Source organism: Macrotis lagotis, chromosome 8 (genome assembly GCF_037893015.1).
Source record: "Macrotis lagotis isolate mMagLag1 chromosome 8, bilby.v1.9.chrom.fasta, whole genome shotgun sequence".
Lineage (NCBI taxonomy): Eukaryota > Metazoa > Chordata > Mammalia > Peramelemorphia > Peramelidae > Macrotis > Macrotis lagotis.
The window spans coordinates 110683229-110697641 of NC_133665.1; the positions used below are offsets into that span (position 1 = coordinate 110683229).

Here is a 14413-nt window from a genome sequence, read left to right on the forward strand (position 1 = left end):
GCTCACATATAAAAATGTTGGTGATTTATATGGGTTTATTTTACACGCTACTACCTTGCTGAATTTGTTAATTGTTTCAAGTGGATTTTTAAATGATTTTCTAAAAGTGTTCTTTAAGTCTACCATCTTAGCTTCATAGAGTGCAAGTTTGGTTCCTCATTGCCAGTTCTAATATTGCTAAAGCTAACATTTCTAATGCTATATTGAATAGTAATGGTGGAGGCAGCTAAGTGGCGCAGTAGATAGATCCCTGGAGTCAGGAGGACCTGAGTTCAAATCTGGCTTCAGACAGTTAAAAATTGCCTGGCTGTATGATCTTACCCCATTGCCTTAAATTTAAAAAAGAATAGTAATAATGGTGATACTGGGCATCCTTGTTTCACCCCTGATCTTATTGGATATGCTCTTATATTTTATATCATATAATATTTGTTGATAGTTTTAGATAGATACTGCTTATTATTTTAATGAAAACTCCATTTATTACTATACTCTAATGTTTTGGGTTTGTTTGTTTGGTTTTTTTTTTGCAAGGCAATGGGGTTAAATGACTTGCCTTAAAGTCATACAGCTAAGCAATTATTAAATATCTGAGGCCATATTTGAACTCAGATCCTCTTGACTCCAGGGCCATGCTCTGTCCTCTTCCCCATCTAACTTCCCTTCTCTAGTGTTTTTAATAGGAATGGATGTTGTATTGTGTTCTGGCCAATATGGCAGAGAGAAGACAGGCATTGTGTTAAGTGCTCCTCTTTCCTCTCAAAAACAACATGAGAGAAACCTCTTAACAGAAATTCAATTGACAAAACCCAGAAAGAGAAGCTAGGGGAAGAACACCTACCAGAAGGTCTATCTCAGGGAAATGGGAGACAAGAGCAGAGGATCAGCACAGGGACAGAGGCTGGGAGAGGCTAGAGGGTCAGCCTCAGTTGTGGAGAATTAGGTGAATGACTGGTGCGAGATCCAGTTTTAGCTGTGGTGAGTGGCTGGTGCAAGATCCAGTTTTAGCTGCCAAGTCTTTGGCTGGGGGAGAGGAGTGAGTTCTAGCCAGAGTTTTGGAACACATCTGGAGAGCAACCAGCTGGACCAGATGTGAGCTCCATACTTTCAGTGAAGCCCTTTGCCCAGAACAAACAATAAACAATACCCCCCACCCCCCTCAGGCTAAGACATGGTCAACAGAGTTCACTCAACATAGAGAGATTAACTCCCTCCCCCAGGTCCCAGACCAGTGTTCAAGGTCAACTCAGTCCCTGCTGCTGAGGAGAAAGCAACCAGCGCTCCCTACTGGCTGGCCCTTGGAATTACTAAGCCAAGTGAACAAAGCCTCTAGGATCTTTAAAATCAAACCTCTGAGAGACAGCCCCCCAAACACAAGATCCTAAAAAGATGAAAAAAGGCCAGAGAAAAGGGAGGCCCATGGAGATATACTTAGAAGAAATAGATTCTAACCCAGAGAGAGATCTAGCACTTCTGAGGAGAATATGAATTGGTCTCCAGCCCAGAAAGACTTCTTGAAGAAATAAAGGAGTTTAAAAATCAATTGGAAAACTTGGGAAAAGAAACTCTACGAGAAAATTAACACTTGCAAGAGAAAATTAACATCTCACAACAAGAAAACAAATCCTTGAAAAATACAATTGGACAAATACAAAATGAGGATAACTCTCAGATCTTCAATTGGGCAAATGCAAAAAGAAAATGATTCTCTCAAATTCTCAATTGGGAAAATGCAAAAAGAAAATGATTCTTTCAAAACTACACTTGGGCAAATGGAAAACTCCTTCAAAAATAGAATTGACCAACTCGAAAAGGAGTTGCAAAAGATAAATGAAGAAAAAAATCTTCTCTAAAACAAGAAAGGAATTGGCAGAAACTAATGACTTCATGAGACAACAAAATTGTGTTAAACAAAACCAAAAGATCAAAAAACTAGAAGAAAATGTAAATACTTCAGCAGCAAAACCACACTGACCTTGAGAACAGATCAAGATGGGAGAACCTGAGAATGATAGGTCTTCCTGAAAACATTGAAGAGGAAAAAAAGCCTGGACTTGATGTTACAGGATATAGTGATGGAAAACTGCCCTGATATCATGGAACCAGAGGACAAAATTGTTATTGAAAGAATATATAGATCCCTTCTGGAAAGACCTAAAATGAAAACACCAAGGAATGCTGTGGCCAAATTCCAGAAATATCAGATAAAAGAAAAAAATCCTGCATGCAACCAGAAAGAAAAAAATTTAAATACCAAGGAGCCACAGTAAGTATTACACAGGACCTGGCTGAAGCAACATTAAGGGATTGAAGGGCCTGGAATGAGATATTCTGAAGAGTAAGGGAGCTTGGAATGCAGCCAAGAATCCACTACCCAGAAAAGCTGATCCTTCTTTTCCAGGGGAAAGATGGACATTTAATGAAATGGGAGACTTCCAAAATTTCATGATGAAAAGACCAGAGTTAAATAAAAAATTTGGACATCAAACAGGAGTCTCAAGAGACACATGAAAAGGTAAAAAGGGGGGGAGTAAAGAAAAAAAACTACTATCCAATAAGATGAAATTGTCTATTACCCACTTGGGAGAAAGAGTCTCACATAACTCTTGAGAATTGTAACTATTAGAGAGAATATACATAGCCAGAAGTGATGGACACTCATAACTTTTCTGTGTCTCAGATAGAATGATTTAAAAGCAATACCTCCTTAAAAAGGGGGAAAGTAAGGAGATGGAAGGATGGAGGAGACTGAATGGGGTAAATCTCATTACATCAGGACACACAAAAGACCTATTGTAATCGAGGGGAAGAAGGGAGGAGATGAGAACCACCCAAATCTTCATCTCATCAGACTTGGCTTCAAGTTAACTTAGGCACACTCAGTAAAGTTAAGAAAATTATCTTACCTTTCAAGCATTAAAAGGGAAAACGGGAGGGGGGATAGGGAGGGGAGGGGGAGAAAAAGGGAAACTAACAGAAGCAAGGGGAAAAGGGGAAAAGGGAAAGGGGAAAGAAAGGGGAGGGATGTTGATATAAGAGGGCAAATACCTTGAAGATGGAACATTCAGAAACAAAACACTGGGGAATTTGTATAAAGAAAAAAAGGGGGGGAAATGCAAACAGAAGGAAGATAGCATGGAAGGCAATAAAGTGTTAGTAATTATAACTTTGAATATGAATGGCATAAAATCTCCCTTAAAATGTAAGCAAATAGCAGACTGGATTAAAAACCAGATCCTACAATATGCTGCTTACAAGAAACTCATTCGAAGCAGAGAGATACATATAGAGTAAAGGTAAATGGTTGGAGCAAAATATATTTTGCTTCAGCTGAAGTGAAAAAAGCAGGGGCAGCAATCCTTATCTCAGACAAAGTAGCTGCAAAAATAGATAGCATTAAAAGAGATAAGGAAGGAAACTATATCCTCCTAAAAGGTACCATAGGCAATAAAGTAATTTCAATACTAAATATATATGCACCCAGGTACACCATCCAAATTGTTAGAGGAGAAGCTGAAAGAAGTACAGGAAGACATAGACTTCAAAACTCTACTAGTAGGAGACCTCAACCTCCCACTCTCAGATTCAAATAAATCTAATCATAAAATAAACAAGAAGGAAGTTAAGGAAGTAAATAGATTATTGGAAAACCTAGATATGATGGACCTATGGAGGAAACTGAATGGGGATAGAAAGGAATATACTTTTTTTCTGTAATACATAGCACTTACACAAAAATTGACCATGTACTAGGTTTGTTTGGTTTTTTTGGCAAGGCAATGGAGTTAAGTGACTTGCCCAAAGTCATACAGCTAGGCAATTATTAAGTATCTGAGGCTGGATTTGAACTCAGATCCTCCTGACTCCAGGGCCATGCTCTGTCCTCTTCCCCATCTAACTTCCCTTCTCTAGTGTTTTTAATAGGAATGGATTGTTGTATTTTGTCAAAGGCTTTTTCAATATCAATTGAGATAATCATATGATTTCTGTTGGTTTTGTTATTGATTTGTTCAATTATGTTGATTGTTTTCCCCAATCTCCTCCAGCAATTCTTACTCATTGGAATAAATTTTAACTGATCATGGTGTATTATTCCAGTAATAACTTGTTGTAACCTCTTTGCTAAAGTTTTATTTAAGATTTTTGTATCAATGTTTATTAGGGAGATTGGTCTATAATTTTCTTTGCCTGTTTTGACTTTTCCTAGTTTAGGTATCAGCATCATATTGATGTCATAAAAGGAATTTGGCAGCATTCCTTCTATCTTTTAAAAATAGTTTATTCTTGAATTGGAATTAATTATTTCTTGAATGTTTGGTACAATTCCCTTGTAAATCCATCTGGACTTGGAGACTTTTTCTTAGGGAGTTATTGACGGTTTCTTCAATTTCTTTTTCTTAAATGGGATTATTTTAGTATTTTATTTCCTCTTCTCTTAATCTGAATAGCTTGTATTTTTGTAAATATTCATCTATTTCACTCAGGTTGTCAAATTTATTGCCATAGAGTTGGACAAAATAACTCTGAATTCTCTCTTTAATTTCCTCCTCCTTGGTGGTAACTTCATCCTTTTCATTTCTGATACTGGTAATTTGGTATTCTTTTTTTTTTAAATCTGATAACCAAAGTTTTATCTATTTTATTGTTTTTTTCATAGAATAAAGTCTTAGTTTTATTTATTAGATCATGGTTTTCTTACTTTCAATTTTATTAATCTTTCTTTTGATTTTCAGAATTTGGTAGTTAATTAAGGATCTTTAATTTGTTCTTTTTCTAGTTTTTTTAGTTACATAACCAATTCATTGACCTCTTCTTTATCTATCTTTTCATGCAAGAATTTGCAGGTATAAAATTTCTCCTAAAAACTACTTTGACTGCTTCCCATGGATTTTGGCATATGTCTCATTGTTGTCATTTTTTTTTGATGAAATGGTTGATTATTTCTATGATTTTTGTTTCATCAATTTATTCTTTAAAATTAGGTTAATTAGTTTCCAATCAATTTTTGATTTATCTTTCTATGGTCCTTTATTACATGCAACTTTTATTGAATCAAAATCTGAAAAGTATACATTTATTATTTCTGCATTAGATTATAAGGCTTTTATGCCCTAGTATATGGTCAGTTTTGGTAAAAGTGCTATGTACTGCAAAGAAAAAGGAATCATAAATCACATCAAATTATAATTAATTTATACCACCCCTTCTTTTCAAGTGTCCTCCATGGATACATAATCCTCATGAGCCAAAGCATCATGCAAAGCCAAATCATTTTATGAACTGTTTATACCATCCCCTCATAAATACACTTCCTCTAGTTGTAGCCAAAGCATCAAGCATTTGCTTCATGATCTTTTCATGTACTGCCCCTCTAAGTACACTTTCTCTCTCTGTCTCTATAGTTCTCCAACCATAGACCTACAACCCTCTGCTACTAAAGTATTGGTTATACTCTTCCCTCTGTTCTCTTTTATTAAGTAAATATTAAGACAAGGTCACTTACTAATATATTTATGCCAGCCCTTCTAAGAATGCTCTCATCTCTGTCACAATTGTACTACAACCTTCCTTAACTAAAGTATCTAGTAAAGGAAATTCACTTTGTGATTTAATTATGTATAGAGCCTCTAAGTACTCTCTTTCCCTCTGTCTCTATAGGAAATACCACCCTCACGATCAACATTGCATTCATGTCTCATTTATATCCATATCTTTTAAGTACATTCCCTTCAAGTATATTCAACCATTTAACTATCCTAAGAAAAATGCAATTCTCAAGTATTACAGATGTCATCTTCCCTTGTAGGGAAGTTCTTGACTAGCATTTTCCTCCCCTTTCTGTTTACCTTTTTATGCATCTCTTGAATCTTATATTTGAAGATCTAATTTTCTGTTCAATTCTGTTTTTTTTTATCAGAATCTTTTGGAAGTCCTCTATTTCATTGAAAATTCATTTTTCATCTATCAGAATATGCTGAATTTTATGGGGGAATTGTAATTTTTTTGTTGTAATCCAAGGACCTTTTCCCTCTGAAATATCATATTCCTTTGAAACTTTCCATGTACGTAATTTTTCATTGCTTTCTTCTTCTGAGATGTCATTTTTATTATCTCTGTCTGCATAGTAACTTTCTTTGGTTTGTGCTTTTTTTTTGATAGTTGAACTTTGCTCCTGATGTATAGGAAGTATAGCCCTGATATCATACTCCAAGACTTTAATGTTGAAGTGGTTATTCTGTATAATTCTGATTGTGCTTCTTTTTGGCTGCTTTGCAATATTTTCCTCCCTTATTTGAGAATTCTGCAATTTGGCTGTGCTGTTCTTTGGAGTTTTTTATTCAGGAGTTTCTTTCTGGAAGGTTCTGTGTATTCTATCAAGGACTATTTTGACTTCTTGATCCAGTATATTAGGACTGTTTTCCATGATAATTTCCTGAAAGAAATTTTACAGACTCTTTTTTTTTATCTAGGGTTTCTGGTAGACCAATAATTCACAAATTATTTCTCTTAGATTTATTTTTCACGTCATTTGTTTTTCCTAAAATGTACTTTAGGTTTTCTTCAATTTTTTTCTGCCTTTTTTTGTTTGATGGAATCTTGTTGTCTCACAGCTTCATTAATTTCTATTTGTCCAATTCTAATTTTTAGGGTTTTATTTTCTTCAGTTTAGTGTTTATACTTCCTTTTCCATTGGTTAATTTTACTTTTCAATGAATTGTTTTCCCTTTCCAGTTGGTTAATTTTACTTTTGTGCTGAATTGCATTCCTTCCAGTTTGTTGATTTGACTAGATAAGTTACATTGTTTTCGAGTTGGTTATTTTTTTGATGAGTTAATTCTTTTTCTAGTTGGTTATTTTTACTTTTAAAAGAGTTGAATTCTGGGGGTGGCTAGGTGGCGTAGTGGATAAAGCACTGGCCTTGGAGTCAGGAGTACTTGGGTTCAAATCCGGTCACAGACACTTAATAATTATCTAGCTGTGTGGCCTTGGGCAAGCCACTTAATCCTGTTTGCCTTGCAAAAACCTAAAAACAAAACAAATAAAAGAGTTGAATTCTTTAGTCATTTTTTTGTAATTTTCCTGCATGGTTCTCATTTCTTTTTTTCCATTTTTGTTCTTCTTCTCTTCTTTGGTTTTTAAAATCTTTTTTAAGCTCTTCTATGAGGTTTTGGATTTGAATCCAATTCATAAACTCCTTTGAAACTTTCTATGTAGGTACTTTTTCATTGCTTTCTTTTTCTTAGATGTCATTTTTATTATTATCTATGTCTGCACAGTAACTTTCTTTGGTTTGTACTCTTTTTTTTTTGTTTATTTTGATAGTTGAACTCTGCTCCTAATGAATAGGAAGTATAGCCCCAAACTTTTTATGCTGGGACTGGGGTCTGATCCTTGGCTTATCAATTGCCAAGATGTCTGTGCAACTCAGGCATTGCTTGTGCAGAAGTTTGTTTCCCCCTTTATGTCCTGCAATATATACTGTCTGTGCCCCAGTATATGCTGTTTGTGTCCCAGTATTCCCAGGGTTCAGACTTTGTCTTGGGTTTGGACCCTCTCTGCTGGCCTGCCATCTAGCTGCCAGGACCTGTGTTGCTGTCTAACTGCCAGGACTGGACTATACTGTGTCTAGAGGCCTTCTGCTGGCTTTCCCACTCTCCTAGCTACTTGGGCTCTAATTCCTTTCCCCCCAAAGAGACAGACCTTCACTGAAGATCTTCCACAATGTCTACAGTTGAAAATTTGTTTTGATCTTGTCTTTTTTTTTGGTGGGATCTGTAGCTTTAATGTCTGTCTAGTGGCTTAATTTAGCATTGTATAGTACTAGCTTTATACCACCAACTTGACTCCACCCCAGAAACCAAAAGGACCATAAATATTAATTAACGACATTATTTCATTACCTGTAATTCCTTTAAGCATAATATAGTTTCTCTGTATATTTTTTTTTAACCATATCTATGTTTATTGTTGCCTTCTATGAGATGATTGCTTTTGTGACTTTATCTGAAGTATAACAAACTCTGTGCTAGTCCCTCATTTAGTTCTCTGTGAATCTTTATTTCAAATGTTTTTTGTAAAACAACATTTTTAATCTGATTTTTTTTAGTTGTTTTTTTTTTTGCAAGGCAATGGGGTTAAGTGGCTTGCCCAAGGCCACACAGCTAGGCAATTATTGAGTGTCTGAGGCTGGATTTGAACTCAGGTATTCCTGACTCCAGGGCCAGTGCTCTATCCACTGCACCACCTAGCTGCCCCCAAATCTGCTTTTAAATTCATTTTTATTACCTTTAGTTGTTTTATAAGTGAGTTCATTTTCCTTCACATTACTTTTTTTGTCTGTAATTGTGTATTTCATTTCATCATAACTTATTTTTTCTTCTGTTCCCAGATTTATAAGTTAGAAGGTTAATCTATAATTTCAATGATCTTTTTCTTGACCTCAATACCTGGTTAAAATACTTTTTCTCTCTCTCTTTTTTTTTTAGGTTTTTTTTGTTTTTTTGCAAGGCAAATGGGAGTTAAGTGGCTTGCCCAGGGCCACACAGCTAGGTAATTAAGTGTCTCTAGCCGGTGCTTTATCTACTGTGCCACCTAGCCGCCCCTTTTTCCTCTCTTTTTTAATCACTTTTTATTATCAACCCTCTGGACCTGAAGTTTGGTTTGTTTGGTTTTTTGGATGACTATTTCTTCCCTTTTAATTTAATATATTTTTATACCAAATCTGTGTGTTTGTGTGTCCAAGCCTTCTTTATATAGTTCATATAAGAATGAGCTCATGAGATACTTATTCCCAACTCCTTCCTTCATATTTGTAACTTCTTAACCACCACATTTATTCAAAATAACAAGTTCCTCCCCTTTCTTCCTTATTTCTTCTTTACTGTATTTACTTCCCCTTCCTTTTTAATTTTTTTCTTAAAACCAAATAGACTCTGTGTTTGTCTTTAATTCCTTCTCTGGAATTAGTTGATGAATTAGGATTCTACAGAGTCAATTATTTCTTATCTTTCAGTTGTTGTTGCTCAGCTGGTCAATTGTGTCCAACTTTTCATGATCCTATAGACCATCCTGTCCATGGCATTTTTTTTTTTAGGTTTTTGCAAGGCAGATGGGGTTAAGTGGCTTGCCCAAGGCCACACAGCTAGGTAATTATTAAGTGTCTGAGAACAGATTTGAACCCAGGAACTCCTGACTCCAGGGCTGGTGCTCTATCTACTGCACCCCCTAGCTGCCCCGTGGCATTTTCTTAACAAAAATACTAGAGGAGTTTGCCATTTACTTCTTCATTGGATTAAGGTAAAGAATTAAGGTTAAGTGATTAGTCCAGGTTCACACAACTAGTAAATACAGAATTTAAATTCAGATCTTCCTGACTCTAGGTCTAGTATACTATCCCCAAAGCCACCCAGCTATCTCCTTATCTATAAGAATGTTAATTTTTCATCATTGTTTAGCTCCTACCAATTTCTCAAATGTATTTATTAGCTTTCATTTGAATCTGGTGATCATATTTCAAAATTTTTACTCTACTCTTCGTTCTTAATCAAGAAAACTTGAAGGTTCTTTCTTCTATCAAAGCGCCATTTTCCTTCTGTAGATTTATCTACAATGTTGCAGGATAAGTTATTCATGGTTTTAGGTCTTTATCTTTTGTCTTTTGGAGGATCAAATTCTAAAATTTTTTTTGTAGTAGTTGTTTCTAGGTCTTGTGTGATCCTGACTATAGTTCTTTGGTTCTTGAATTCTTTTTATATTTCCTTGTAGCATTGTTTCTTTACTTGAAAACTTCTATATTTTGGCAATAACAATCCTAGGCATCTTCAGTTTGGTGACCTTTCAGGAGCTGACCCACTGATTCTTTCTGTTTTCACTTTGGTCTTTGATTCTAATAGTCTTGGCAATTCTCTTACATGATTTCTTAAAATATGGTGTTCAGGTTTTCTATTTGGTAATGGTTTTCAGGTGGCACTGATTCTTAAATTTTATCTCCTCAATCTTCTTCTATTTTTAAATCTTTTGATTTTAATATTTCTAGTTGACAGACAGTTCTGTTTGCTTCAATCTACATTTCAGAAACCTTCCTACTCTTCTTTCAAGATACTTTAGGAGTTAGTTCCTTCACATGCTGTAACTTTGACAGACTCTGGTGGGATGCTGGATGTCAGACCAATCTTAGACCTTCTTCAAAGCCATCCTGGTCCTGGAGCCAAGGATCTGAGTTGGCCTTATTTCCTACTGTGACTGACAGTATTCTGAGGAGTACTCAGCTGGGTCCTATCTCCCTGTAAAGTGACCTCTGGGGTCAGTTTTGTCCCTACTTCTGTTCTGTAGGCCACATTTAGGGTCCAGCTCTAAGTCCCTGATTGCTTGGTTGGCTGCAGGTTAGTTTGCTGGAGCTCACATTGGCTTCCCTGTCCTGGTTTCTTTCTCTGTTGACACCAGCCTGGCCAATTACCCCCACTTATACTGACTTCCCTGAAATCTCTCTTCTCTTTGGCTTCTAGCTGGTTTGCTTGAGGTTTCTACTGCCTTCCCTGTTGCTACCTCTTCTGCTTCTATTGGCTTCTGTATTTGCTTACCCCTGGATGGGTTTCCTTTATAAGACCCTTCTACCTACCTTTTCCAGTTTCTGGTAGTCTTTTGGGGTAGGTGTAGCCTGAGGGGAGGAGAGTTCATTTCTAATTCTTTTTGATTTCTTTTATTATTCTTTCTGAGATCATATTTCAGATGTCATCTTCTTATCAGAAGTTCCTGGGGCAGCTAGGTGGTGCAGTGGATAGAGCACCAGCCCTGGAGTCAAGAGTACCTGAGTTCAAATTCAGCCTCAAACATTTAATAATTACCTAGCTGTATGGCCTTGGGCAAGCCACTTAACCCCATTTGCCTCGCAAAAACCTAAAAAAAATAGTTTCTGTCATGGTTTTTCTAACTCTTTTAGAAAAGGCAGAAAATCTGGTCTAAGACTAGTAAAAGCTTCTGCTCAGGTTTTTCTGTCTTGTTTCCTCAAAAATTTTTCTCCTGAGTTCTTTCATCTCCCCAGCAGAAAATTCTTAGCCCCAGCCTTTAAATGATTATTCACTGAGTAAATACTTCTACTTTAAAATTATAAAACTCTTCTACTCCTTCATGTAGATAAAAGAATAGTGAAAAAAAGACAAAGATACAAAGTCAAATCTGAAGCAAATTCATAGTCTCTGCCCCCTCCTAAAATATTTTTCAGCCCCTTCATATACAAATATGGCCAAAGTCTGAAAAAGACTACTTACAACTTTTACTAATATTGATTGCATTTTGCATTTCTGATATAAATTCCACTTAATCATAATGATTTTTTAAAAATATATTGTCTTTTATTTTTTCTTTCAGTTTGAGAATTTTATTTCTCATAGTTTTGTTCACATTTTCCATTGTTCTTTTTTGCATGTGGTTAATTTTTATAACCAATTTGTCTTGCTTTATTTTTGTTAATAATAATTATGCTTTATTAATGAAAATATTATTAACAACAATATTTTTGCTAATATTGATTATTAGCTGACATTTATATGTTTTAAGGATTACAAAGTATTTTCTAAATATATTATTTCATCTGAGTCTCATCATAGTTCTATATGGTATGTGCTACAGGTATTAGTAGCTTTAAAGTTCAGGAAATTGAGACTTGGGGTGGTTAAGTAGCTAGAGAGTGTCCAAGATATGATTTGGATGATTTGGTTCTGCCTGCTTCCAAGTCTATAATTCTTTCCATTAGTCATGTGTTTCTTAGATTACTTTCTAGAATCATTGCTAAAGTTAATTTGTTTTGCTTTGGGTTTTTTTTTCTCCTCCTCTTAGTGACTTTTCTTTGATTTATTTTAAACCATAGTATTTTTTATTTGTATTGGAATTCCCCAACTCACTCCTGGCAACATATAAATTCATTCTCCTTTTATTTTCTTTATTTGAAAGCCTCATTTGAAGTTCTTTATTTGCCACCTTTTCTTTCCATTCCTTTATTTTTTATTTAGGATAGTAGTGCTATATTTATTCAGGCAGCTCTTTGACAACTTTTCATTCCACTGGTCAGAAGTTTCTCAAAAGATTGTTTTTAATGAATCTTTTAGGAATAAATAGTTTGTAGAAGCATCTGAGGCACCTAAGGGATACCATTTCCAGGAAACATTATCACCCTTGCAACTCCTGGAGCCCTGGGGTTTGCCTTTTTCTCTTTCTCTTCCAGATGAGAAAAAGAATCTAATGGTCTCATTAAAGATGTGGACAACATTTTCATCTACTTAGCCTTACTAAGCTAATGTTTATATTTCCTTTTCATACCTACATGAAAGCAGGGGGAGGGATCTTACAACACTAGTAAGCACATGGGCATTCCTTAAAAGAAGGGGGTAATCTCTTTATGCTTCCCATTGGGGGCATAGTAAAAATTCTAGCTGATAATAATTGGTTAAATAATTCATTTTTTAATTGAATGATTTCAGGGTCGTGTGTATTTTAATCCTACAATTGATCAACAACAGACCTGCTCCACTTGTGCTACATCCTTGATAGATGGAGATTTTACAATAAAATACGATGTGAAAAGAGACTCGGTCTGTGACCTGCAGGTGGGTTCCCAATTAAGAGATGAATTGAACAAATAGATGGGTGTGTGAAATGAATTCTTTAATGCATTTCTCTCTTGATTCAGGTGGTCAATAAATATTTTGCCCAATTCTTTGCACCAAAAAACCTGAAGAATATGGTCAAGAATGTCATTTTTGTGATAGACATTAGTGGATCTATGACTGGTCGGAAAATAAAACAGGTGAGTGATGGGCTTTGCAAAACTGAAAAATTTCATCAATTACCTGACTCACACACCAGAGATTTAAAATAACCAGACCAACTTCTTATCTATCTACTCTGAGTTTTTCTTCAAAAGACAGGGTTGGAGAGGTTGAGTTATATTCACATTCAAAAGCAGAGTAGTCTATTGGAAAAAGCATGAATTTACTGGTCAAGAGACAGTTTTTCATCCACTAACCATTTGTATGACTTAGGGAACTTTTTGAACCCCTCTGTGTCTCTGTTTCTTCATCTATAAATAGTAATAATAATGACTTCATCTATAAATATAATAAATATAGACTTCATCTATAAGTAATAATAATAATAATAATGATGCCCTTATTACCTCTCCAGGATGTATGGCAGAGAGACAGAGTTTGAGTCATATTAGGCAGATCATAGGTGGCACAGTGGAGAGAATGTTGGACATGGAATTAGGAAGACCTGAATTCAAATCCTGCTTCAGATACTTCAGCTGTGTGACTCTTTGTTGTTACTTAACCTCTTATAGTTTCCTCATCTGTAAAATGAGCATAACTTCGACCTTTCTGGATCATTTGGTGAATCGAATAAGATAATATCTCAAATAATAATTCAAAATAATAACAAATAATATTAATGCAAACCTTAAAGTGCTAATTAAATGGCACCTATAATTATTATATCATCAAATAGATAGAGAACTTTCAGATGGGAGGGTTAGGGCAAAATTATCATTTTTGGGGTAGTCTGGACAGATTGGGAATCCCTCTATGAATGAAACTATAAGGTCTTAGAGTTGTATTGATAGCACAGCTAGTTTTTTAATATTTTTTCCCAAATATATATCAAGAAAATTTTTAGCATACAGGGTTTTTTTTTGTTTTTTAGGTTTTTGCAAGGCAATGGGGTTAAGTGGCTTGTCCAAGGCCACACAGCTAGGTAATTATTAAGTGTCTGAGGCCGGATTTGAACTCAGGTCCTATGGACTTCTGGGCTGGTGCTCTATCCACTGTGCCACCTAGTCGCCCCACATACAGTTTTACAAGATTTTAAATCCCAACTTTTTTCCCCTCTCTCCCCTCTTCTGAAGATGGAGGAAGTTTGATATAGTTTATACATTGTACTATCATGTAAAATACATTTCCAAATTAGTCTCAGTTGTGGAAAAGAAAAAATGAGTAAGATTAAAGTAATTGAAAAAACATGCTTTGATTTGCATTCATAATCTATCTTTTTTTAATCTGGATATAGATAGTATTTTCCTTCTTAAGTTCTTTGTACTTGTCTAGGATCATTGTGTTGCTGAGAAGCCCCGTGTCATTCATAGTTGATCATCATACAATGTTGCTGATACTGTTTTCCTGGTTCTTTTCATTTCATTTTGTATCGATTTATATGTCTTTCCAGGGTTTTCTGAAATCTGCCTGTTCACAATTTTTTATTCCATTACATTCACATACCATGGTTTATTTAGCCATACCCTAAGTGATGGGCATCTCCTCAATGTCCAATATTTTGCCACCATGAAAGGGGTTGCTATAAATGTTTGTACATTTTTTAAAAATGATCTTTAGGGTTCAGACCTCACAGATAGTTTTAAAGGCAA

General features: G+C 35.3%; 1 protein-coding gene across 1 annotated transcript in view; it reads left to right on the plus strand.

Annotated features, from left to right (window-relative positions):
• ITIH1 (inter-alpha-trypsin inhibitor heavy chain 1) overlaps positions 1-14413 on the plus strand; it is a 56662-nt gene that overhangs the window by 18585 nt on the left and 23664 nt on the right. Inside the window, exons 7-8 of the mRNA XM_074198207.1 lie at positions 12477-12602; positions 12686-12802. Coding sequence (XP_074054308.1) covers positions 12477-12602; positions 12686-12802 — 243 coding nt within the window. The remainder of the gene's footprint in view (positions 1-12476; positions 12603-12685; positions 12803-14413) is intronic.